The sequence below is a fragment of the Hypanus sabinus genome, chromosome 6 (genome assembly GCF_030144855.1).
Source record: "Hypanus sabinus isolate sHypSab1 chromosome 6, sHypSab1.hap1, whole genome shotgun sequence".
NCBI classification, from domain to species: domain Eukaryota; kingdom Metazoa; phylum Chordata; class Chondrichthyes; order Myliobatiformes; family Dasyatidae; genus Hypanus; species Hypanus sabinus.
This window is the reverse complement of record NC_082711.1, coordinates 23,604,861-23,632,298: the sequence shown is the minus strand read 5'-3', so window position 1 is coordinate 23,632,298 and position 27,438 is coordinate 23,604,861. Positions and strand designations below refer to the sequence as shown.

Here is a 27,438-nt window from a genome sequence, read left to right as displayed (position 1 = left end):
TCAGTTTGACGTCAGTGGTGGGTAAATTAATGGAAAGTATTCTTAGAGATGGTATATGTAATTATCTAGATAGACAGGGTCTGATTAGGAACAGTCAGCATGGATTTGTATGTGGAAGGTCATGTTTGACAAATCTTATTGAATTTTTTGAAGAGGTTATGAGGAAAGTTGACGAGGGTAAAGCAATGGATGTTGTCTATATGGACTTCAGTAAGGCCTTTGATGAGATTCTGCACAGAAGGCTAGTTAGGAAGGTTCAATCGTTAGTTATTAATATTGAAGTAGTAAAGTGGATTCATCAGCGGCTGGATGGGAGATGCCAGAGAGTAGTGGTGGATAACTGTTTGTCAGGTTGGAGGCCGGTGACTAGTGGTGTGCCTCAGGGATCTGTACTGGGTCCAATGTTGTTTGTCATATACATTAATGATCTGGATGATGGGGTGGTAAATTGGATTAGTAAGTATGCAGATGATACTAAGATAGGCCGCATTGTGGATAATGAAGTAGGTTTTCAGAGCTTTCAGAGAGATTTAGGCCAGTTAGAAGAGTGAGCTGAACGATGGCAGATGGAGTTTAATGCTGATAAGTGTGAGGTGCTACATTTTGGTAGGAATAATCCAAATAGAACATAGATTGTAAATGGTAGGGCATTGAAGAACGCAGTGGAACAGAGTGATCTAGGAATAATGGTGCATAGTTCCCTGAAGGTGGAATCTCATGTGGATAAGGTGGTGAAGAAAACTTTTGGTATGTTGGCCTTTATAAATCAGAGCATTGAGTATAGGAGTTGGGATGTAATGTTAAAATTGTACAAGGCATTGGTGAGGCCAAATTTGGAGCATTGTATACAGTTCTGGTCACCGAATTATAGGAAAGATGTCAACAAAATAGAGAGAATATAAAGAAGATTTACTAGAATGTTACCTGGGTTTCAGCAACTAAGTTACAGGGGAAGGTTGAACAAGTTAGGTCTTTATTCTTTGGAGTGTAGAAGGTTGAGGGGGGACTTGATAGACATACTTAAAATTATGAGGGGGATAGATAGAGTTGATGTGGATAGGATAGGCTTTTTCCATTGAGAGTAGGGGAGATTCAAACAAGAGGACATGAGTTGAGAGTTAGGGTGCAAAAGTTTAAGGGTAACACAAGGGGGAATTTCTTTACTCAGAGAGTGGTAGCTTTGTGGAACGAGCTTCCAGTAGTGGTAGAGGCAGGTTCGGTAATGTCATTTGAAGTAAAATTGGAAAAGGATATGGACGGGAAAGGAATGGAGGGTTATGGGCTGAGTGCGGGCCAGTGGGACGAGGTGAGAGTAAGTGTTCAGCACGGACTAGAAGGGCCGAGATGGCCTGTTTCTGTGCTGTAATTGTTATATGGTTGCACTGCCATTGTAGAGAACATCCTCACATCAGCCATTACTGTCTGGTTTGGTGGGCAGCACGATAGTGTAGTGGTTATCACAAGGCTTTACGGTACCAGGGCACAGTACAGATAGAGTGGATGTGGAGACAAAGTTTCCTATAGTGGGGGAGTCTAGTACCAGAGAGCACAGCATCAGAACAGAGGGACATCCATTTAAATCAGCTTGAGGAGGAATATCTTTAGCCAGCTGGTGATGAATCTGTGAAATTCATTGTCACAGACCGCTGCAGAAGCCAAGTTATTGGATATATTTGACGCGGAAGTTGACAGATTCTTGATTACTCTGGGCATCAAAGGTTACAGGGAGAATGGTGTTGAGAGGGTTAATAAATCAGTCATGTTGGAAAGATAGAGCAGACTCGATGGGCTGAATGGCCTAATTCTGTTTGTATATCTTATGGTTTTATGAATGTACCTGTGATGAAACTGAATCTGGATCTGATCTGAAGTTTTGCATTGAGAGTTTTTGCAGATCAGTTGTTACAATAAAAATACAATCAATTTTATCGGAGATTATAGCTTAGTAGCAGTGCAGAGCCAACAGTAACAGCACTTCATTTAATGGACACATCAGCCTTACCTTCATATAACCAATCACTCAGGCCATTGAAAATGATCCCCTCCTTCCCAGTTGCTACCAGACGTATGGCTTGACTATGAACGTTAAGTTGATAGAAGATGTTGTTCTCAAAGATGAAAATCTGTTCAACAAGGAATAACAACGTGGGATTTAGGGCAAGAAACAAAATCAGGGCAACCGAGAACTGCATAACATACAAATGAATCTGACTATCTATTTAATTATTTGGAGATATAGTGTGGAACAGGCTTTTCCAGCCCAAGGAGATGCCCAGCATCTCACCAATTTAACACTTGCCTAATCATAGGGCAATTCGCAACAGTCAAGATGGCACCAGTGTACAACATCTCTCCAGTCGACATCTTCCAGATAGCTCACAAGAATATCTGTTATACTTCTCTTGCATCTGTTTTTCACCTTAAATGTGACTCTGGGACTGTTAGAGCCTGTGTTTGACAGTTTGGAGACCATTTAAATGATGCAGTCTCTGCTGCCTCTGAGAAGATTCCGGGAAGCGAGCATGGCTTCGATGCACAGAGACTCCAGCACAGGGCATGAGCCGATGTTCGACTCCATTTCACCATTTACGGCCGATGAAAGTGTGGAGGAAGACTGGAACATCGAGACGAACGCGGAAGATGACTGCCTGCCTGCCGGAGAAGGAGTCTGTGAGTCTGTGTCACTGTGTGGCTCGCTGTGGCAGACAGATAGGTCTCTCTGCCTCGTGTGGTGGCCCTCTCTTTCAATGAACGCAGGTGATATTGCAGGATGGTATTGTGGTTCCATTCATGGATTGTGGACTTCTTCAGGCCCATGGTTTTTATGTTCTGTGTTTTCTTAATCGCCTGTTGCTTTTCTCTTTAGTTGTGCAAGGGGAGGGTGTTTGAGGGTTGACATTCTGTTGTGTTCTGTTGGTTTTTTGTGTGGGGGAGGGGATGATTTTTTGGGGGGTGATATTCGAGTTCCACTTTGTGTTGGGAGAGGGTGGTTTTGGAAGGGGTTGATGATCAGGATTGAGATGCCATTTTTTTTTGTGTTGAGCAGTGGGCTTGATGTTTCTCTCTGAATGACTCTCATGTTCTATCTTTGCTTCATGGCTATCTGGAGAAGACAAATTTCAGAGTTGTATACGGATACATGTTTTGATAGTAAGTGAACTTTTGACCCTTTGACTGGTACAACTTTGGACTGTGGGAGGAAACTGGAGCATCTGGAGGAAACACATGAGCTCACAGAGGACACCGGAAGAAAACTCCTCCCTCCATCCTTCTTTCTTTGTCCATTCTTCATACAGGTTCCCTACTCAGGTCTTCTCTTCTCCACAGTTGCCCATCACCTGTCTTTGCTTCCCCTCCTCCTTCCCTCACTTCCGTGGTCCGCTATCTTCTCTCTTAGCCTTGTACCTTCACCTGTTTGTGCGGCAAAGATGATTTTAGGCCGACATGCAAAGACAGAAATTGAAAGGTGGGAATAATATTCTGAGCTGCGTCTATTTCAATGGAAGGAGCATTGTTGGTAAGGTGAAGAAGATTAGAGCAGAAATCACCACATGGAATTATGGCATCGTATCTATTAGTGAGACTTGGCTGCAAGAGGAGCAGGACTGGGACCTCAACGTTTCGGGGTTGTTTTATTTAGACATGATAGAGGGGGTGGTATTACTGGACATCCCTTTAGGGAACGAGACAGGGCAGGTGAGAGAAGTGTGCGCAGCAGAACACTTTTGATCTAGTCATCATGATCCCATCAGTTAGGCCATAAGACCTTTAGACGTAGGAGCAGAATCAGGACATTTGTTCATTGTGCCTGCTCCTTTCATTGCATCACAGCTGATTTATTAACCCTTTCAACCCCATTGTCCTGCCTTCTCCTGTAATCTTTGACACCCTGACAAATCAAGAACCTATCAACCTCCACTTTAAATATACTCAATGATTTGGCCTCCACTGTGGTCCTCAGAATTGAATTCCACAGATTCATGCCCCCCCCCACCCTTTGGCAAAAGAATTTCCTCCTTATCTCTGTTCTAAATGGATGTTCCTCTATTCTAAGGCTGTGCCCTCTCATCCTAGACTCACCAATTACAAGAAACATCCTCTCTGTATCCACTCTATCTAGGCCTTTCAATATTCAATACGTTTCAATAAGATCCCTCCTCATTCTTCTACATTCTAGTGAGTGCAGGCTCAGAGCCATCAAACATTCCTCTTATGTTAACCCTTTCATTCCCAGAATCATTCATGTGAACCTCCTCAGGACCCTCTCCAATGATAGCTCATCTTATCTTGGATAAAGGGCCCAAAACTACTCACAGTACTCCATCTGAGGCCTCACTGATGTCTTATAAATCCTCAGCATCACACCCTTTCTCTTACATTCTAGTCATTCTGAAACGAATGCTAACATTGCAGTTCCCCTCCTTAGCATCAATTCAACATGGAAGTTAACCTTTAGGGAAACCTGCGCAAGTGCTCGCAAGTCCATTTGCACCTCTGATTTTTGAATTTTCTCCACATTTAGAAAATAGTCTAAGCCTTTATTCCTTCTACCAAAGTGCATGACCATACACTTCCCTATACTATATTCCATCGGCCACTTTTCTGCCCATTCTCCTAATCTGTCTAAATCCTTTTGTAGAATCCTTGCTTCCTCAGCACTACCTACCTACCCCTCCACCTATCTTGGCCACAAAGCAATCAGTTCTGTCATCTAAATTATTGACATAATATGTGAAAAGAAGCGGTCACAGAATACTACTATTCACTGGTCGTTTCAAGTAATTAAGGATTGGATTGGCAATCAAGATGAAGTTCTAAATTAGCGAAAGGCCAATTTTGATGACAACGGAAAGGACTGGGATGTATGGATTGGGATAAGTTTCTGGCAATGGGATGCTTAGTAAGTTGGAGGCCTTCAAAAGTGAAAATTTGAGAGTAGAGCATTTGTATGCTCCTGTTAGGATATAAGACAAGGAAAATAGGTTCGGGGAACATTGGATTTAAAGAAAGATCAAGGCCCTGGTCAAGAAGGAGTAGGAGGTGCAGGCATAGGCAGCAAGGAACAAATGAGGTACTTGAGTATAAGAAATGCAAGAAAACCCATGAGGTGCTGAGTCTGTACAACTACATATCAAATAAATAAAGGCACACTCTCAGAGGTGAAGTTAACTTGTATATTCACTTTGTAGAGAGAGTAACAAATCCATGTGCATTGGTAGGTTATTAGTCAATAATTAGTGCAAAGGGGAGTCATTGTACTAAAAGAAATAGATCCGTTCACTACACTTCCTCTCTTTAGAATAAAGTAACATGAAACTGTATCTGTAACAAAACATCCAATTTCCCTTTAACAGATCATATTCAAATTAACATGCTTTCACAATAACTGTTTGCTTGATTTTTTAATGACAGCCCGTAATTAACTTCACTATACTAAAGATCCAGTCTTTTGGGTAGTGCTCTGTTCCTTTCACGACAACGCCTCTGGACCTATGGAGTGGCATCAGGTTTGGTAGGTGTGTTGTCAAAGACAACTTTCTCTGTTGCAGGTGTCATGCTACTGTTAGTGACATGATCATCACCGAAAGGGAAGTCCAGTGGATGCAATGTGTCCATCTTGCTGGAGGACCCAGGCGTGTTCTTCGGTTGATCCATGTCCGATCACCAACATCCACTGTGTACATCAGTGGTCCAGTTCTTGTAGCTATCCTACCGAGTGTCCACTTGTCTTTTCAGTAATCAAGTGCTAGGGTTTCTTGTCCAACCTTGAAACTCCTTGCTAATTTCCTTTGCAACTGGCTGGCCTGTTTATTCTGAAACTCCCTCCATAGATCTGGTTTCAGGAGGTCTAAGAGAGATCTCAGATTCCTGCTCATGAACAGCATTGTGGGTGCTTGATTTGTCATCGCACGAATAGAGCTCTGATACACAAAATGGGAGCTGTCCACCTTGTGCTGAAGAGAAATGTCCTCCTAGCTCAAAGTTTTATTGGACTTCTTGAAGGTTTAGACAAGTTTTTCAGCTAACCCATTCATTGCTGGGTGGTGGTGAGATGATTTGAAATGTTTGATGTCATTTTTCCTCATGAATAGTCTGAACTCTTCTGATGTGTATTGTGGTCCATTGTCATTCACAATTTTTTCTGAAGAAGATAATTCTCAGAATGGAAACTGTCTTTTCTGATATGCTTGACTTCATTGGTGTGACCACAGGCCACTTCGAATGAGCATCCACAGCAATCAGAAACATGGAGTCCATGAATGGCCCAGCAAAGTCAATATGTACTCTTTGCCATGGTGATGACGGCCACTCCCATGGGGGTAAAGGTGCCGCTGGGGGTGCATTTTGAACTTTGTGGCATCCTCAACAGCTTTTGGTTAAGGCTTCAATCTATCTATCCCAAGCCACCACATGTGTCTCTAGGCAAGACTCTTCATCTTGACTGTAGCCAGGTGTCCTTTCTGCAGGTTCTCTCACACTCTGGTGCACAGTTTAGAGGGAACCACAAAAACAAGATCCACACATCAGCATTCTTTGAAATACCAACAGATGATGTCATAGACTTTTGACAAGGTCAGGTCATTCCTGGTTTTTCTTCGTATTTCAGAATTTGTTACTGGTAGCTCGTCCACCAATGCTGTGTGAAACTCCTCTGCTGGGTCACAGAATAAAGATTTTGCTTCTTCAGTTTTCAACGGTAAAAGATATGATAAGCCGTCAGTGTCGCTATGTTGTTTGGTAACCTTGAACTCTATGTCATAAGAGTGGGCTCCAAGAAAGAATGCCCATCATTGCAACCGGGTAGCAATCATTACTGGGATTCCTTCCTTTGATTGACAATGGGCACAAAGGGCAGATGATCTGTCACTAGAGTAAACTTTTGTCTGTAGAGGTAATGGTAGAACTTCTTTAGTCCCCACACTAGACTGAGGGCCTCTTGGTCAATCTGTGCATAGCTGCATTCTGCGCTCGTCGGCGATCTTGAAGCAAACGCAAACAGATGTTCATATCCATCTTTCATAGTGTGTGACAAAATGGCACCAATGCCATAAGGGGATGCATTGCATGACAGTCAGGTGGGCAAAGATGGGTCATAATGAGTGAGCACTTCATTGGACGTTTTTAGTCTCTTTGTTTCCTTGAATGTTCTTTCACATCTTTCTGACCATTCCCTCCTTGCTCCTGTCCATAACAGGACATTCAGTGCATTCAGTGGAAGCAGCACTGTGGCAATGTTTGGGAGAAACCAGTGATAGTAGTTTACAAGGCTCAAGTATGATCCGAGTTGTGACACATTTTCTAGTTTGAGTGCCTGCAGCACTGCTTCAATCTTCTCTTTTGAGTTATGTAAGTCATGCTTGTCAATGACATATCTACAATATGAGATTTCATTCTCGAAAAACTCACATTTCTCTCTCTTTGCACCCAGACCACACTCACTCAGCCTGGTAAACAGTGAGCCAAACTTCTGGAGGTGCTCTTCATCATTCTTGCCTGTCACGATGATGTCATCAAGGTAATGCTGTGTTCCTGGGATATCTTGCCACACTTGGTACATTGCTCTTTGCCAAATTGCTGGAGCTGATGTGACGCCAAAGATGAAACTATTATACTGGAACAGCCCCTTGTGAGTGTTGATTGTGAGGAACTTACTGCTTGACTCCCCAATCTCTATTTGCAGATGGGTTTGTGAGAAGTCAATCTCTCCCCACCTGGCAAATATGCAAAAATGTCTTCTAATCATGGCAGGGGATACTGCATAGTACGCAACACAGGGTTGGTGCTCACTTGAAGTCCCCACATATGCGAACAGCTCCAGCCCTCCCTTCCTTGATCACCAGGATGGTATGGCCCAATTGGTCCACTCAACCTTGGGAGAATACCAGATGCCTCCAAGCTCTGAAGTTCAGCATCCACTTTAAGGAATAGTGCATAGGAACTGGACACGCTTTATGGAATCTTTGTGTTGCTGCTTCATCCAGTTCAATTCTGGCCTCCGTGGCGAGTTTACCAATACCCTGCACAAACACCTTCTCATTATCATTAAGCAGCTGTGACTGTCTCTGTTTAATGTTACCATTTGGGCTACAGTTGCTGGTTGATGATACATTGAGAGCTTTGATTATATGCTAGTTTAGTTGGATTTTTCTCAAACGTTCACGTCCAAAAATTGCTAGCCCTCCATTTTTCAACACATAAAGCTTTAACTGCTGTGTTTTGTCTCCACACATCACATTCACTTTCAGTTTGCCTTTGGGAGACACTTTTTCACCTGTGTCGATCTTCAACATCATCAAAGTTTTGCTAATGGTAGCTTAGAAAACAGTCTGTTGTAGTTAGACTCTGAAATTACAAAGTTGACCCTATATCCAGAGTCATTTTCACTTTTACACCAGTCACTTCTGTTGTGATCCATATGATTTTTCGATCTGCTTCAGTACTGCACTTCCAGGCATTTCAGCTCACCTTTGTCAGACTCTGTGTGTCTGATTCAGTTTCACATTCACTCACTTCATATAGTTGTTTAGCTTTGTCTTTGAAACTTTTCACTCTGTGTGGATTTTTTTCGTCGGTTGTGTTTATTGTCTGACTTGCACACTCTCTCTATGTGGCCTTGTCTGGGACACTTTCTGCAAACATTTTCTTTGAACAAATAGTCAATTGCATTATGGGAGAATTTGCTACATCAAGAACATTTTTGCCTTTTTGCTACCATTCAGGGATATTTTGTGTGTTTTACATTCTAAACTCTTTTGCTATAGTTCTGACACATCTTGTACCTCTGTCTCCATTGGCATCAAATCAGTAGGAAGATGTGACATAGGATTGGAAGATGTTGAATCCTTGTGGGTTGAGTTAAGAAACTGCAAGGGTAAAAGAACGTTGATGTCAGTTATATACAGGCCTCCCAACAGTGGCGGGGAGGTGGACCACAGGTTACAACAGGAAATAGAAAAGGCGAGTCAAAAGGGCAATGTTATGGTAGTCATGGGAGATTTTAACATGTAGGTCAATTGGGAAAATCAGGTTGGTAATGGATCTCAAGAGAGTGAGTTTGTTGAATGCCTAAGAGGTGGCTTTTTAGAGTGGTTTGTCGTTGAGCCTACTAGGGGATCAGCTATACTGGATTGGGTGTTATGTAATGAACTGGAGGTGATTAGAGAGCATAAGGTAAAAGAACCCTTAGGAATCAGTGATCACAATACGATTGTGTTCAACTTGAAATTTGATAGGGACAAAATGAAGTCCGATGTAGCAGTATTTCAGTGGTGTGAAGGAAATTACAGTGGTATGAGAGAGGAGTTGGCCAAAGTAAATTGGAAGGAGCTGCTGGCAGGGATGTCAGCAGAACAGCAATGGTGTGTGTTTCTGGGTAAAATAAGGAAGGTGTAGGACATGTGTGTTCCAAAAATGAAGAAATACTTAAATGGTAAAATAATATCACCATGGCTGACAAGGGAAGTCAAAGCTATTGCAAAAGCAAAGGAAAGGGCATATAACAAAGCAAAAATTAGTGGGAAGATAGCGGACTGGGAAGTTTTTAACAAACTATAGAGAGCAACTAAAAGAATCATTAGAAGGGAAAAGATGAAATATGAAAGCAAGTTAGCAAATAATATCAAAGTGGATAGTGAAAGTTTTTTTCAAGTATGTTAAAAATAAAAGAGAAATGAGAGTGGATATAGGACCATTGGTAAAAAAGGCAGGAGAAATAATAATGGGGGACAAGGAGATGGCTGATGAACTAAATGAGTATTTTGTGTCAGTCTTCACTGTGGAAGACACTACCAGTATGCCTGTTACTGTAGTGTGTGAAAGAAAACAAGTGGGTGCAGTTACTGTTACAAGAGAGAAGATGCTCAAAAAGCTGAAAGACCTAAAGATACATAAGTCACCCAGACCAGAGGAACTACACCCTAGGGTTTTGAAAGAGGTAGCGTTAGAGATTGTGATGTCATTAGAAATGATCTTTCAAAAATCATTGGACTCTGGCATAGTGCCAGAGGACTGGAAAATTGCAAATGTTACTCCACTCCCGGAAGAAAGCAGCAGAAAGGAAATTATAGACCAGCTCGCCTGACCTCAGTGGTTAGGAAGATGTCAGACTCAATTGTTAAGGATAAGTTGATGGAGTACTTGGTGACACAGGGACAAACTAGTACAAAGTCAGCATGGTTTCCTTCAGGGAAAATCCTGCCAGACAAACCTGTTGGAATTTTTTGAGGAGATTACAAGTAGTATAGATAAAGAGGATGCAGTGGATGTTGTATATTTGGACTTTCAGAAGGCCTTTGACATGTTTCCCAAGGTGGGAGTGTCTAGGACAAGAGGGCATAGCCTCAAGATAGAGTGTCACCCTTTCAAAACAGAGATGCGGAGAAATTTCTTTAGCCAAAGGGTGGTGAATTTGTAGAATTTATTGCCACGTGCAACTGTGAAGGCCAGGTTGTTGGGTGTATTTAAGGCAGACATAGAGAGGTTCTTGGTTGGACATGACATCAAAGTTTACGAGGTGAAGGCCAGGAACTAGGGTTGAGGAGGAGATAGAAAAAAAAAGGATCAGCGGATCAGCCATGATTGAATGGCGGAGCAGACCCAAGGGGCTAGATGGCCTAATTCTGCTCCTATGTCTTATGGTCTTATATTGCCATGGTGAATCCCTGATGTTAGGTCTCTTTCTCACAGTACCCTCTTCAGAGTGCTTTGTCTATGCATGCCACATTCAAGCCTGTCCCTTAATGCATCAGAAAGTCCATCTCTAAAGTCACAGTATTGGGAAAGTTTGTGCAGTTCTGCAATGTCTTCAGAAAAACTTTCATTCTTTGACTAGTTCCATTTATGAAATTTAGAATCTTAGCTATTACTAGTGGTTTTGAGGTCAAGGGATTTTGTAAAATTTCAACAGTTTTGCCAAACATCTTGCTTGCTGTTTTTTCAGGAGTTACTAGGTTGCGTAAGAGCCCGTATGTTTTAACACACATTAAACTAACAAGTGTGGGGACATTCCTATCCTCATCCATGTCATTAGCTATTAAAATACAGTTCAACGCTCTTGATATAAAATTCCCAGTCCTCATTAGCACTATCCAACACATCAACTTTCCTGACTACGGCCATCCTCACTTTATTTTCACTTTTAGCTTTGATAGTTGTGCATCTCACACGGTGACTGTGCATCCCTGTGCTAGCATCCGTGACTGCTCTCTCTGTACTGGCTCACTCTTTCCTCTCACTGTCTCTCTCCTTTCCTACAAGTACCGTCATCTTGTAACTGTTGGTTCAGTTGGTGATACTCGCTGACATTCAGGCTTGTAATTGTTGCCCGTTTGTTATGTCTGTACAACTACAGATCAAATAAATAAAAGCAGACACTCGGAGGTGAAGTTAACTTGCATATTCACTTTGCAGAGAGACCTACAAATCGGAGTGCTAAAAGAAGTCATGAATTTGCTCTGGCAAGCAAGTTGAAGGAGATCTCAAAGGCTTCTACAGATATATTAAGAGCAAAAGAATTGCAAGATACATAATTTGTCCACTTGAAGATTAACATGTTCATCTACGCATGAAGCTGAAAGAGATGGGAGAGATTTTAAATGGACTTTTTTTTTGCATCTGTATTTACTCAGGAGATGGATACAGAGGCTATGGACCTCAGGCAAAAGAGCAGAAAAGTCATTGACCTTATACGGGTTACAGAGGAGGAGGTGCTTGCTGTCTTGGGGTAAATTAGGGTGGTTGAATCCCCAGGGCCTGACAAGATGTCCCCTCGGACTAGTGTAGATGAGGAAAGGATGCTGAAGAAAGCTTTTGGTATGCTGGCCTTTATAAATCAGAGCATTGAGTATATGAGTTGGGATGTAATGTTAAAATTGTACAAGGCATTGGTAAGGCCAAATTTGGAGTATTGTGTACAGTTCTGGTCATCGAATTATAGGAAAGATATCAACAAAATAGAGAGAGTACAGAGAAGATTTACTAGAATGTTACCTGGGTTCCAGCACCTAAGTTACATGGAAAGGCTGAACAAGTTAGGTCTTTATTCTTTGGAGTGTAGAAGGTTGAGGGGAGACTTGATAGAGGTATTTAAAATAATGAGGGGGATAGATCGAGTTGACATGGATAGGTTTTTTCCATTGAGAGTAGGGGAGATTCAAACAATAGGACATGAATTGAGAGTTAGGGGACAAAAGTTTAAGGGTAACACGAGGGGGAATTTCTTTACTCAGAGAGTGGTAGCTGTGTGGAACGAGCTTCCAGTAGAAGTGGTAGAGGCAGGTTCAGTATTGTCATTTAAAGTAAAATTGGATAGGTATATGGACAGGAAAGGAATGGAGGGTTATGGGCTGAGTGCGGGCCAGTGGGACTAGGTGAGAGTAAGCGTTCGGCATGGACTAGAAGGACCGAAATGTCCTGTTTCTGTGCTGTAATTGTTATATGGTTATATTGCAGGGGCTCTGACAGAAGTATTTAAAATGTCCTTAGCCACATGAGAGGTACTGGAGAACTGGAGGATAGCTAATGTTGTTAAGTCGTACAAGACAGGCCCTACGGGACAGAATATATAAGTATTTAGATGGGCAGGCTTGATAAGAGAGAGTCAACATGGTTTTGTGCGTGATAGGTCATGCCTGAACAATCTTACAGATTATTTTTCGAGGAGCTTTCTAGGAAAGGCAGTGGATGTTGTCTATGTGGACAAATCCCTGCATGGGAGCTTGTTCAAGCAGGTTCAGTTACTTAGCACTCAGGATGATGAAGCAAATTTGATTCTGCGTTAGCACAGCAGGAGAAGAAATGCCTGCAAGAAAATGAATCTTAAGGTGGTAACATACAGGTGCTAACATACAGTATATATGTAGTTTGACAATAAATTTACTTTGACTTATTTTGACTTCGATAGAGTGGTAGTAAATTGTTGTCTCTCTGACTGGAGCCCTGCTACTAATGACTGTGCCGTGGGGATTAGTGCCCAGTTTGTTGTTGTTTATCATCTAATATTAAAGATTTAGATGATAATGTAGTACTCTGGATCAGCAAATTTGTGGATGACACCAATGTCGGGGGTGTAGTGGACAGTGAGAAGGTTATCAAAGCTTACAGCATGATTTGGACCAGCTGGACAAATAGGTCGCAAAATGGCAGATGGAACATAATTCAGGCAAGTGTGGAGTATTGTACTTTGGGAGGACAAAGCAGGGTGGAACATACACGGTGAATGGTAGAGCACTGATGTGTCTGATACAATAAATGCAACAAGGAATACAGATTTATAATTTATTGAAAGTGACATCATAGGTAGATAGGGCTTAAAAGAACTGTTGGCACATTGCCCTTCATACATCAGAGTCCTGAGCACAGGAGTGGAGACGTTATATTGAAGTTGTTGAGGCTGAATTGTGCAGTTCTGATCACGTACCTACAAGAAAAATACCAATAAGCTTGAAGAGTGCAGAGGAAATTTAGAAGCATGTTGTAGGAACTTGAGAATCTGAGTTATAGGGAAAGGTTGAACAGGCGTAGAAGTGTAAGACAATGAGGGGAGATCTCACAGAGAAAATTACAAGAGGTAAATATGGGTAAGTACCTGAAGGCTTTTTCCTGAGTTTGTGTGGGATTAGAGCTAGAGGTCATAGGTTAAGGATGAAAGGTGAAATATTTAAGGGGAACCTGAGGGAGAACTTCTTTACTTAGAGGTGGAAGGAGCTGCCAGTGGAAGTGGGTTCAATTGCAATAATTAAGAGAAGTTTGTATGAGCAGGTAGATGTGATTAGGCAGAGAAACAGATTGGCACAGACCAGATGAGCCAAAGGACCTGTTTCTATGTTACAAAACTTTATGACCTTATGACTTTGCTTATGATAGCAGAACATTTAAAAGAATTAGCGGCCAAGGCAGTGGTGATGCCTGAAGCAATGTTTACGTATACAGTTTAGCTTAGCCACTGTCCATGTGATGGCAGCCTTTTGATACGGATGCTGTGTACTCTGCTTGGAACTTCAATGAGTAAAGCAGATGTTGGAAATAACTCATAAAATGTGTAGCTCGAGTGTTTGATGGTTGGATTGAGTGAATGAAAAGTTTGCAAATGAACTGCCGAGATCAGAGAACAACTTAACCCAACCAGTAAAGCAGATGTCGAGGATACTTCAGCAAATGCTCTCCACTACAAAGTAAGTACCCCAGACAATGTTCATTTGAGATAAAACAGAAATATGCTCTGCAGCACCTTTAGAGAGAGAGAAACAGTTAATGTTTCAGATTGGTGAATATTTATTGATCGAGAATGTTAATTCAGTTTTTCTCCCCTGATGGGATGAGTATATCCAACATTTAGTATTTTATACAAACACATTTATAGGTTTTATTGTTTACCATTTACTTCTTATATTTGAATTAATTTGAACATGATGGAGACATGTATTTTATAGCACTTTTTACAACCTCAGGAAGTCTCCAATGAACTTTCCGGTCAATGAAACACGGAATACCCTGGCAACCATGCTCTTAGGAGAATGACAAGATTCCAGAGGTGTGAAGACAAAAAGAAACTAGATGGCTTTAAGGATGATAGCTTTCAGTTAGAGGGTCAGACTGGAGAGGCTGTGACTGACGATTTTATTGAAAAGTCAAAATCATGACTGGGGATGAGAGGGTATGCTGCGGGAAGCTTTTCCCATCAGTAAAGGATTCCAAGACCAGGAAGTCCAGATTTCAAGATTTGAGTTAAGGATACAATTGAGAAATTGTTTTGGAACTATTGTGTGATTGGAATGTGAACTTCATTATCTCTCATGAAATGGGGTCTATCAGGACCTTCAAAAGCAATACCATTTGATATCAAGGGAAATGAGTGATGGAGTGAGACAGATGACATTTTTCTGTTAGAGGCTGAAATAATCTCAAACAGGCTGAGTGGGCATGATCTGAGCTCTGATTCCGTGGAATTGCTTTTGCGGCAGGATATATTGCGTTGGCAACATGCTACAGATTGATGAAGATGACATTGCATTGGATCACATTCAGCGTTAACAAATGTCTCCCTGGAAAACATCAGTCAGAGAGTTATAGTTACATAGCCAAGGATGCCTCCCACCATGGCCATCGTCTCTTCTCCCCTCTCCTGTCGTGAAGAGGATATAAAAGTTTGAAACCACATACAGTGAGATTCAATGACAATATCTATTCTGCTGTTATCTTGAATGAACCTCTGTTATACTTGTGATGAACTCTTGATCTCCTAATCTATCTCATTTTAGCCCTTACACCTATTTGTCTACCTACACTGCACTTTCTCTGTAGCTGCAACATTTTATTCCGCATTACTTTTCCTTATGACCTCAATATACCTGTTGTTATGAGTGATGAACAGACTTGATGGACAATGGGGTACAGAGTTAACCATTCCCCTCCTGAGAACCACGAACTATTACTGTTGCTATGCTGATCATGAGAAAGAGAGACGGAAAAACAAGCAAGAACATCGGCGACAGATAAGAGAGAGGGGAAAATTGCTGATTAACCGTATTGTGACTCCTTTTTTTTAATTATTTACTGTTTCGCTGCAAGGACAATAGTTTGCTCATAAACATTCCTCAGTGGACTGAAGGAATGGCCTTATTTGATGGACACAAGTCATTCAGGACTGATGGATAGCTGAGTCCCTGTGAGTAGGATAAAAGACAGGTCTGGAGAGACACCCTCCAGACAAGCCAGTGGACACTGATTAAGTGTTGGAACCCACAAGAAAGGTGGGGGCTTCGAAGACCGAACCAGGAGGTCGGTCATTAAGGCTATCAGTGTTAAAGCAGAGCTGGTGGGGACTTGTGTGTGTGTCCACTCATGCCAGGGTGATGAGTCCACCACAGAAGAACAGTCTAGCAGAAGGACGGAGAGGTCATAACTGAATGACCACACCGATACGACGGATTAAGAAAGCAAAGGAAGGTTTGCCTGACTGTAGCTGTTACATCTCGCTCGCTCTCTCTCTCTCTCTCTCTCCAACAATTACAATACAACAACCATAACTACATCAGCACTTATGAACTGAACTTTATACTTTTCTATGACAATTTATTTACCCCTAGACATCGATAGAGCTTGTTTATTACTGATTATTATTATTCCTACACTTTTAGGTTTATTACTGCTAACTTGTTTTATATGTATATTTGCATTATTGATATGATTTTGCTTATTTTTTATTAATAAACACCTTTAGTATAGTACCACCAGACTCCAATGAATTCTTCTTTCTCTGCTGGCTAGACATCCAGTTACAGGGTACGTAACACTGTGAATAGCATATCAGAGGTGGAGAGGGTTGGTAACTGAAAATTCCTTGGCATTATGATTTCAGAGGATCTCTTCTGGAACCAGCAGCTAAGTACCATTGCACGATTCCACAGAAGGAACAGAAGTACCTCTACGTTCTTAGGAGTTCGTGCGGATTTGGCATGCCACCTAAAACTTCTATAGATGCACAGTGGGGTGTATACTGACTGATTGCATCACAGTCTAGTAGGGTAACAGCCATGCTAGGAATCAAAAAGCTTACCAAAAAAAGTATTGAACGCTGCCCAGTACATCACAGGAATGTGCCCCACACATTCCCACCTAGAAAGCAGCACCCATCATCAAGGACCCCCACTATCCAGATCATGCTCTCTTCTCACTGTTGCCATCAGGGAAGAGGCACAGGAGCCTGAGTTTCAACATCACCAGGTTCAGGAACAGTTAGTACTCTTCAAATGTCCAACTCCTGAACCAGCATGGATAACCCACTCACCGTAACACTTAACTGATTCCATAACCTATGGACTCACTTTCAAGGACTCTACAACTTATGTTCAATATATTGCTTATACATTTTTTTTGCAGACATGGTCTTCTTTTGCACATTAGGCATTTGTTGATCTTTGTGTGCAGCTTTTCACTGATTCCATTGCGTTTCTTTGTTCTACTGTAAATGCCCACAAGAAAATGAATCTCAGGGCAGTGTATGGTGAAATATATGTACTATGAAAATAAATTTACTTTAAACTTTGAACTGCCTGGATGGTGTACAAAACAAGCACTTTTCACTGTAATTCAGTACACATGACAACAATCTAATACCATAAACACAAAATACTCTGCAGATGCTGGGGTCAAAGCAACACGCTGGAGGAACTCAGCAGGTCGGGCAGCATCTGTGGAAACGAACAGCCAACGTTTCAGGCCAAGACATTGACTGCTCATTTGTACGGATGCTGAGTTCCTCCAGCGTGTTGTGCATGTTGCTTAATCTAATACCATAGTGCCTTCCAACACAGAAACTGGACCTGGCAATTCTGACTATTAAGCACCCAATTATACCCAGTCCTATACTAATCCTATTTTATTCTACCAATCAACTCCCCCATCTTCTAATGCTCACCCATTTGCTAAGTAAGCTATTTGCTTACTTATATTGTTTGCACGATTTGTTTCTCTTTGCACAGCGGGTGTTTTCTTTGTTTTAATGGGTTCTTTTAGGTTTCTTTGTCTTATGGCTGCCTGTAAGGAGACAAATCTAAAGGTTGTAGAAAGTACTTTTACTTTAATAATAAATGTACTTTGAACTTTTGTACACATTAGGAGCAACTTACAGAAGCCAATTAACCCACGTAACTTTCCAATATGGGGAAAAAAATAGAGAACCTGGAGGAAATCTGCCTGAAGTCCAAGTCAAGTTTATTGTCATATGCACGAGTACATGTAAGTGATGGAAAACTTCCTTGCAGTGGTATTACAGGCACACAGTAGCTCCAGATATATAAAATATACAAGAACAACGTAACGTAACAACATGTATAAAGTTATCAAATGAAGAACACAAAAGGAGCAAGAAAATAACTGGTCCAAAATGATCAAATAGTCATAAGAGATCAGGATTGTGCAGGTTGGTTCAAGAACCAAATAGTCGAAGGTCTCAGTGAGAGCATGCAAACACCACATGGACAGCAATGCAGGTCAGAATCGTCCAAGTGAGCCACTGTGCACTGTTGGTTTTTATTTATTACTTCTGAGTAACTGTCGTCCAAAAGGCATTCATTTTCTAGAAGATGAAATTGTGTGCAGTTGTTCAGAGAATTTTCCAAACATACTCATTAAATGAGAGAAAAATAAATCCTTCTTGAATGGGGCATGGTTCTGATAAATGCCTGGCTCATCTTTCACTGTTGATGCAGCTGTGCTGTGAGTTGAGATTTAGTGGGAGTAAGCTATCAAACTGATCAAGGAAAACACTCGTCTACCTTGAAGAGGCTTTTCTATAACACTGCTGAAAGCGTGTGGGTGGATTATTACCCAAGTCAAAATCACTGGAGCCAGCACCAAGAACTAATGCCTAGCTGTTCAGCTTCTTGGCTAATTTTGTATGGTAGGGCTGTTCTAACAAAGAACAGGATTTCCATAAACACTTCCATTAAATAGTCCTCTGTCATCTATTCAAAAGTCCCACATAGAAAGCATTCTGTCTGGAGGCAAAATGGCTTGGTAAGCTAACTGCTCTGCCTATGACCACAAAAACATGCAGAGCACATCACAGGACCCAGTCTCCCCTTTTTGACCGTAGAGCATAAGACATAGGAACAGAATTAAGCCATTCAGCCCATTGAGTCTGCACTGGTATTCCATCATGGCTAATTTATTATCCCTCTCAGCCCCATTTTCATGCCTGCTCCCTGTAACATTTTATTTCCTTACAAATGAAGAACCTAGCAAACTCTGCTTTATATGTACACAGTCCATATGATGAACTGTCTATACTTTTCACTGCCTTAGTAAGGCAGCCAGCATAATCAAAGACCCCACTGACCCCAGACATTCTCTTTTCTCCCCTCTCCCATTGGGGAGAAGATAGAAAAGCCTAAAAGCATGTATCAGCAGGCTCCAGGACAGCTTCTACCCTGCTGTTATAATGGCTCCTTGTATGGCAAGATGGATTCTGACATCACCATCTAACCTGTCCAGAACTTGTTCATTATTGTCTGCCTGCACTGCACTTTCCCTTTATTCTGTATTTTATTTAATTGTTTTTCCTTTCTACTATGTCAATGTACTGATGTGATGAAATGGCCTGTATGTAAAACGAAGTTCTTCTCTGTACCTCAGTACAATTTGCCAACTGACCAACGTGAATGAATAAATGGAGCTTGTAAGATTACCTCGCAGGTCTCTCAATTCCTATTCAATCCCTTTCCTGGCTGATCTCGATTAACTTCCATCTATTTTCCCTAATGCTAACCACATGCCTGACTTAAAGCTGGTGTGTTGAAGTCCCTTCCTCAGCTCTCAGGATCTTCTCCTAGCTCTATGGTCTCGCCCCTATTTGAAGTCTGCAATCTTTCCTCTCTCAGCACCTCCACCCCACCATTAATGGCCAACCCTTTGCCTGGCTAACTCTTTAGCTCAAGAATTTAGATCCTCTAAATCTACCCGTTAAAGTCAACCGTTTTTAAGAAGTCATATGGTATACTTGTCTTTATTAGTTGAGGCACAAGAACATAAGAAATAGGGGCAGGAGTAGGCCATCTGGCCCTTTGAGTGTGCCCCACCATTCAATAAGATCATGGCTGATCTGGCCATGGACTCATCTCCACCTCCCTGCCTTTTCCCCATCACCCTTAATTCCCTTACTATGCAAAAATCTAACTAATCTTGTCTTAATTATATTTACTGAGGCAACCTCCATTATTTCATTAAGTGGAGAATTCCACAGATTTACCACTCTCTGGGAAAAACAGTTCGTCCTCATCTCTGTCCTTAATCTACTCCCCTGAATCTTGAGGCTATGTCCCCTAGTTCTAGTCTCACCTATCAGTGGAAACTACTTCCCTGCCTCTATCTTATCATTGAATTCAGAAGTCAAAAGTTGCAGCTTTAATAAAAATCCATTTAGATTGCACTGGATTACTGATTTGGTCACCCCACTACAGGAAGAATATCGAGGCTTTGGGGAGCGTGCGGAAGAGGTTAACCAGGATGCTGCCTGGATTAGAGGGCATGTGCTATCACAAAAGGTTGGACAATCTTGTCTTGTTTTCTCTGGAGTGATGGCAGCTGAGGGGAGATCTGACAGATTTATGAAGATTATGGAAGGCATAAATAGAATAGACAGTCATTACCTCTTTCCCAGGGTGGAAATATCTAATTTGTTCTTGGTCAATCATTAAGCCAAGTCTGACTCTTTGCGACCACATGGACCGTAGGGTCCATAGAGTTTTCATGGCAAGTTAGAGAAGTAGATTGCCAGGCCTTTCTTCCGCGCAGATACTGCTGCAGCCCAGGTTGGGATCTGACTGGGCTTGAACTCAGGACCATCTGCCTCGGAGTCCAGTGCTGATGCCACTACACCACCAGCTGATCTAGAATATCTAATACCATTTAAAGAGAAAGGGAGTAATTTAAAAAAAACCTGAGGGGCAAGTTTTTTTATACAGAGAGTGGTGGGTGTTTGGAATGCACTGCCTAGGGTGATGCTAGATACTTCAGGGACTTTTAGAGGTGTTTAGATAGGCACATGAATGAGAGAAAAATGGAAGGATATGGACATTATGTAGGCAAAAGAGATTAGCTTAGTTGGTCATTTGATTACTAATTTATTTGGTTTGTCACAACATTATGGGCTGAAGGGTCTGTTCCTGTGCTGTATGTTCTATGTACCTTCCTCTCCTTTTGTGTCATGTGTCCATTTTTTTTTAAAAGAGTAAATGAATTATACACTCAGTGGCCACTTTATTAGGTACATCTGTATGTTAATACAAATATCTAATCATCCAATCACGTGATAGCAACTCAATGCAGACATGGTTGAGAGATTCAGTTGTTGTTCAGGCCAAACATCAGAATGGGGAAGAAATTTGAACTAAGCAACTTTGACCATGGAGTGATTGTTGGTGCCAGATGGGGTGGTTTGAGTATCTCAGGATCTGCTGATCTCCTGGGATTTTAATGCACAGCAGTCTCTAGAGTTTACAGAGAATGGTGTGAAAAACAGAAAAAAATGGCAGTTCTGTGGGCATAAATATTTTGCCAATGAGAGGTCAGAGTAGAATGGCCAGACTGGTTCAATCTGACAGGAAGGTGACCGTAACTCAAATCACCACACATTGCAACAGTGGTGTGCAGAAGAGCATCTCTGAACACACAACATATCAAACCTTGAAGTGGATGGGCTACAGCAGCAGAAGATCACGAATATACGCTCAGTGGCCACATTATCAGGAACAGGAGCTTCTTAATAAAAGGACTACAGAGTGTGTAAAGCAAAGTTGTGGGCTTGTTTAATTTCCTCTATCTTTGCAATCCAGGAAAATTACAGCTCAACTCTCGCATTATCAATGCGTTAATGAGTTCAGCGTAACCCCACATAAAACCAGAAATCCGTGTGTCTGCTAAATTATGCGCTCCCACAGCAAGAGACGGCACTTGGGTGCACACACATCACACATCAAGAAAGTGATGGTAGCTGTCAGTAAGCATGCACTCAAGATTCATCAAAGGTGCCAGCTGAGGCAATGTTAGTGTGTCTGGCCGTGGACCATCGCCTCGTCTGAGGCGAACTGGTGCAGAAGAGAACTCCGATGATGGATAATGCTGACAACCTCAAGCGCTGAAAGGATTACTCCTTAAAATGAAAATTCGGCCCATAGACTGACTGTAAAATGGGGATTTTATCAGGCTGAGGCAGCTACAGTCTCTGCTGATGAGACTGGAAAGGTTGTAAGATTGAAATCTCTCCCCCTCTCTCTCTCTCTCTCTCCTTCTCTCCTTCCCTCCCTCCCTCCCCTTAACCCTTACATACTGTTCATATTCTATACCTTCACAGTATGGTCTGGGTCAATTTTGACCTGGCCCAAGAATTCCTCATAACAAGCATCTATACCAAGTAGCCTACCTGACATTAATAAATGGGTGATTAATCCTTATTTAATGTTTCAGAGATCTAAAATCCATTTCAATAGATACGGGTCAAATTTGACCTGGAACAGCCTCAATTTCTGGCACCTGTACAAAAGTATAAAATTTTTAAATATATTCATTTTTGCACATTTTGGGTCACTTCAACTACTGCACAGAGTCTTGCCATCTTCAGAAGTTTTCTGATGACTCTGCCATAGTTGGATGCATCAGCAAGGGAGATGAGGCTGAGTACAGGGCTACGGTGGGAAACTTTGTCACATGGTGCGAGCAGAATCATCTGCAGCTTAATGTGAAAAAGACTAAGGAGCTGGTGGTGGACCTGAGGAGGGCTAAGGCACCGGTGACCCCTGTTTCCATCCAAGGGGTCAGTGTGGACATGAAGGAGGATTACAAATACCTGGGGATATGAATTGACAATAAACTGAACTGGTCAAAGAACACTGAGGCTGTCTACAAGAAAGGTCAGAGCCGTCTCTACTTCCTGATGAGACTGAGGTCCTTTAACATCTGCTGGACGATGCTGAGGATGTTTTATGAGTCGGTGGTGGCCAGTGCTATCATGTTTGCTGTTGTGTGCTGGGGCAGCAGGCTGAGGGTAGCAGACGCCAACAGAATCAACAAACTCATTCGTAAGGCCAGTGATGTTGTGGGGGTGGAACTGGACTCTCTGACGGTGGTGTCTGAAAAGAGGATGCTGTCCAAGTTGCATGCCATCTTGGACAATGTCTCCCATCCACTCCATAATGTATTGGTTAGGCACAGGAGTACATTCAGCCAGAGACTCATTCCACCGAGATGTAACACTGAGCGGCATAGGAAGTCATTCCTACCTGTGGCCATCAAACTTTACAGCTCCTCCCCCGGAGTGTCAGACACCCTGAGCCAATAGGACTTATTTCCACTTAGAAAAATTTACTTATTATTATTTAATTATTTATGGTTTTATATTGCTATATTTCTACACTATTCTTGGTTGGTGCGACTGTAACAAAACCCAGTTTCCCTCGGGATCAATAAAGTATGTCTGTTTAGGAAAAGTCATCAAATCTCGGCTTAAGAAACGGCATTTAGTGTGTTTTTACTGCTGTCAAATGTCAAAATGGGTCAAATTTGACCTGAACAGTATATAAACATAGAAACATAGAAAAAAGGTGCAGGAGTAGGCCATTCGGCCCTTCAAGCCTGCACCGCCATTCAGTATGATCATGGCTGATCAACCAACTCAGAACCCTGTATCTGCTTTCTCTCCATACCCCCGATCCTTCTAGCCACAAGGGCCATATAAGGGTTAATAGGATATATATATAATATATCATCATTCAATAGGAGTTCAGGGTCCCGTCATTGGTGAGTTCCAGGTTCGATACCAAACATTGAAGCCCAAAGTTGGAAGAGAATTCCAAAAGTCCAAGCCCGATGGCCAAAGTTCTGAGAGTGTGAATCTACTGGGGAAGTCAGAGTCTTAATGTCGGCCAGACCACGATTCCACTGGAGGACCGGAGGTCGCCTGTCCTGGGGTTGGAGGGTGGTCTGTTTGTGTGAACGGGTGGGTGGGTGGTGGATGGGAGGGAAGAAAGGGGCTGGTTTTGCTGTGGTTATTTTGTTTCTGTTGCACTGCTGACCATGATGTGCCGGCTCTGGAACAGGCAGTGACACATGCAGGCTGTCCTAAGCACATCCATAGGATGTGTTGGCCAATGACATGTTTCAAAGTACGTTTCAACGCGCATGTGATAATTAAATGAAGCTGAACCTAACTACAATCTATTGCTGACCACAAATCTCTTTCCTATATCTCTCAGTTCTTCAGTCTTTCAAAATGTATACCTTGCATTTATTGCGCTTTTTGGTTTTGTGGTCTTTATCTTATTGTTTTTCTATAATGCATCGGATCTGGAGTAACAATTATTTTGTTCTCCTTCACACTCGTGTAGTGGAAATGGCATTAAACAATCTTGGATGTTGCAGCTGGAAACAAGATGTTGTAGCACACTGCTACAAAACTCCGTGACCTGGGCTGCTGTGTCCTGGTCGAGGGAGCTCACCACGTAGTAGTAGCGGGTGTCTTCTGAGGTGATCTGGCGAACGTGGAATTGGGCTTCGGCTTGCTGGAACCATAGGTTCGGTCGCTGTGTCCAGAAACCCAGCAGTTTCAACGAAACCGCATGAACAGAGGCGGCGTCGGTCATTTCTGGTCCAAAAATCGTTTGGACCGTCGGGGTCACCAATTGTAGCGGTGTGCTACACGCAGCACTAAAATTACAATGCGGAGTCGGTAACTGCAGTCGAAGAAAAAGCTTTATTCGAAATCCTCAGCCTCACTTTTAAGCCTCCCTCAACCAGTTCCAACCCCCGAAGGCTATCTCCCTTAGCCGGAAAGCTGGCTAATTGTGAGCCGGTTCGGATGTGCCAGGAAATGAGTCACCACAATGTCTAATATTCTTCAGGCTTTGGGACGACTCTGACTGGAAAGAATGCCGGGAACTATAGAAGAAAGAGCACAATAAAGGCGGGCCAGATGTCTAATACCAGGGGCATAACTTTTAAGGTGATTTAAGGAAAGTATAGGAGGATGTCAGAGGTAATACGTTTCACACAGAGAGTGGCGGGTGCATAGATTAACTTGCCAGAGGTGGTAACAGAGGCAGATTCTGTACATTAGGAACATCTAAGAGTCTCTTAAGTTGAACGTTGGCAGATGGAGTTTAATGCTGAGAAGTGTGAGGTTCTACATTTTGGCAGGAATAATCCAAATAGAACATACAGGGTAAATGGTAGGGCATTGAGGGATCTAGGAATAACCGCGCATAGTTCCCTGAAGGTGGAGTCTCATGTAGATAGGGTGGTGAAGAAGGCTTTTGGAACGCTGGCCTTTATAAATCAGAGTATTGAGTACAGAAGTTAGGATGTAATGTTAAAATTGTACAAGGCATTGGTAAGGCCAAATTTGGAATATTGTGTACAGTTCTGGTCACCGAATTATAGGAAAGATATCAATAAATTAGAGAGAGTGCAGAGACGATTTACTAGGATGTTAGCTGGGTTTCAGCACTTAAGTTACAGAGAAAGGTTGAACAAGTTAGGTCTCTATTCATTGGAGCGTAGAAGGTTGAGGGGGGATTTGATCAAGGTATTTAAAATTTTGAGAGGGATAGACAGAGTTGACGTGAATAGGCTGTTTCTATTGAGAGTAGGGGAGATTCAAACGAGAGGACATGATTTGAGAGTTAGGGGGCAGAAGTTTAAGGGAAACACGAAGGGGTATTTCTTTACTCAGAGAGTGATAGCTGTGTGGAATGAACTTCCTGTAGAAGTAGTAGAGGCCAGTTCAGTTGTGTCATTTAAGGTAAAATTGGATAGGTATATGGACAGGAAAGGAGTGGAGGGTTATGGGCTGAGTGCGGGTAGGTGGGACTAGGTGAGATTAAGATTTCGGCACAGACTAGGAGGGCCGAGATGGCCTGTTTCCATGCTGTGATTGTTATATGTTATATCAATGAAAGAAAAATGCAGATTTATGTGGGTGGGAATTGTTAGATTGATTTTGTAATAGATTAACAGATCAGCACAGTATTGTGGGCTGAAGGGCCAGTACCGTTCTGCGTTCTATATATTCTAGATAAATTTCAATGTGAGGAAGTAGAGTTGTGCTGAGATAGCTCTGTGAACAATGCTCTTTTATGTTGCTCCACTCAGGAGAACAGAATGAAGAGATAAGGATGCTTTGGGAGCTGTGATGCAGTTCTGTGGACAAAACACTCCTGATGAATTGTGAAGCACAGGCACCTCTTACAATTTAAAGAATTCTCTGGCTGATGAGAAAATGCATGCTCTTGCTTGCCTTATCCTGGATGTTGATTGTGATGGGTGATCAACATTGATGAGGCCCAGTTCGAAGATAATGATGGGAAAGAGGAAAGGAAACAGATGTGTTTTGTTGTTGAGTGACTGAAAATCTGAATGATTGACTACTCAATCATGAGTTCCTAAACCGGGGTAAGAACAAAGAATGCCTTAGTAAGGTTGGAAGAAAAATATATCATGTAAAAGAAGGGCTGACTGAGACATTGGTGGCGACAATCTGAGAATAATTTTGGCAAGAAGGGAACTCAGAGAAGACTACTTGTTGGAGTGATTGAGTGAGGCCAATTTTATCTCATTTGGGTAAGAATTTGAATACAAGCCATAAATCTTCTGATTTAATATGTGAAAGGTAGGACTGGTAAACTGAATATGAAGTTGATGCATGCAAACTGAAATTATGCTATTAACTCTTAAATTGGATTAAACCTTATTTCAGAGTTCTTTATTTGATAACCTATATTGAGGTAATTGAGTCAATAATCTATCTTTGCCTTAAATACGTTAAAAGATCAGGCCCCCACTATCCATGGTGGTAAAGAATTGCAGAGATCCCCTGACAAGCGAGAGCAGAATTTCTACAGGTCAGTTTTAACCGACTGATCTTCATCTTGCTGCTTTGTCCCTTTAGTTCTCGACTCTCCCACTCATGAAAACTACTCTGTATCTGCCCTCTTAAACTCACTGAGGAGGTTATACATTTGAATAAGGTCACCTCACATTCTTCCAAACTTCAACGAAAGAGGCCCATCGACTTCAAATGAGCAAAGAAGGCCACTCGGTCCCTCCAACATGGTCTATCAAGGCTCGTCTTTTTCTCAAGATCGTTCTCCTGATCTATCCTCGTTACCTTTGATCCGGGGTGCATCAATCTCAGTTCTCTATGAGCTCAGTGACTGAACCTCCACAGCACAGGTTCAGGCAGAGGAGCTGCAGTTGAAAAGTCCTTATGTGATTCTGAGTCAAGTTACGAGCCCTAATCCTTACAAAGTTCCTATAAGACCATAAGAAATAGGAGAAGAATTAGGCCTTTCAGCCCATTGAATCTACACTGCCGTTCCATCATCGCTGATTTATTATTCCATTATACAAAGTTCAACAATCTTTTTTGTCATCAAAATATTAAAAAATGAGTGTCCAAAAGGCATTTAATCCATATGTGTTGTAAGATTTACTATGGATATTGCTGAAGTTCAGATCAGGTCCACTCATAATACTAGGACATAGGAGTTTTTAATCTTAGTCTTGCAACAAGTAACTTTGCATAATTATTTCTTACATCAGAAGCATAATTGTGTTGATGTCACTACATTCTTTGATCAACTGGCCTTCAACAACCCTTTGTGCAAAAGTCAGCACAGATTTGCCTTTCAGAAGGTGGTGCTGACCTGGTTTCGAACCCCACTGCAATCTCTCCAGCGAAATAATTCTCGCAGTACTATTGGGGTGGGAGTCAAATCACAAACATGGGAAGATCTACAGATGATGGAAATCAAAGCAACACACACAAAATGCTGGAGGGACTCAGCAGGACAGGCAGCATCCATGGAAGAGGAGTCAACAGTCGGTGTCTTGGTTGGAAACGTCGATTGTTTACTCTTCTCCATTGATGCTGCCTGGCCTGCTGAGTTC

At 42.0% G+C, this 27,438-nt stretch overlaps 1 protein-coding gene across 4 annotated transcripts in view; it reads right to left on the bottom strand.

Annotated features, from left to right (window-relative positions):
* Nucleotides 1-27,438, bottom strand: part of dpp6a (dipeptidyl-peptidase 6a) — a 642,400-nt gene that overhangs the window by 164,863 nt on the left and 450,099 nt on the right. For all 4 annotated transcript variants that reach the window (XM_059971851.1, XM_059971852.1, XM_059971853.1 and 1 more), the window contains exon 8: nt 2,003-2,123. In XM_059971851.1, coding sequence (XP_059827834.1) covers nt 2,003-2,123 — 121 coding nt within the window. The remainder of the gene's footprint in view (nt 1-2,002; nt 2,124-27,438) is intronic.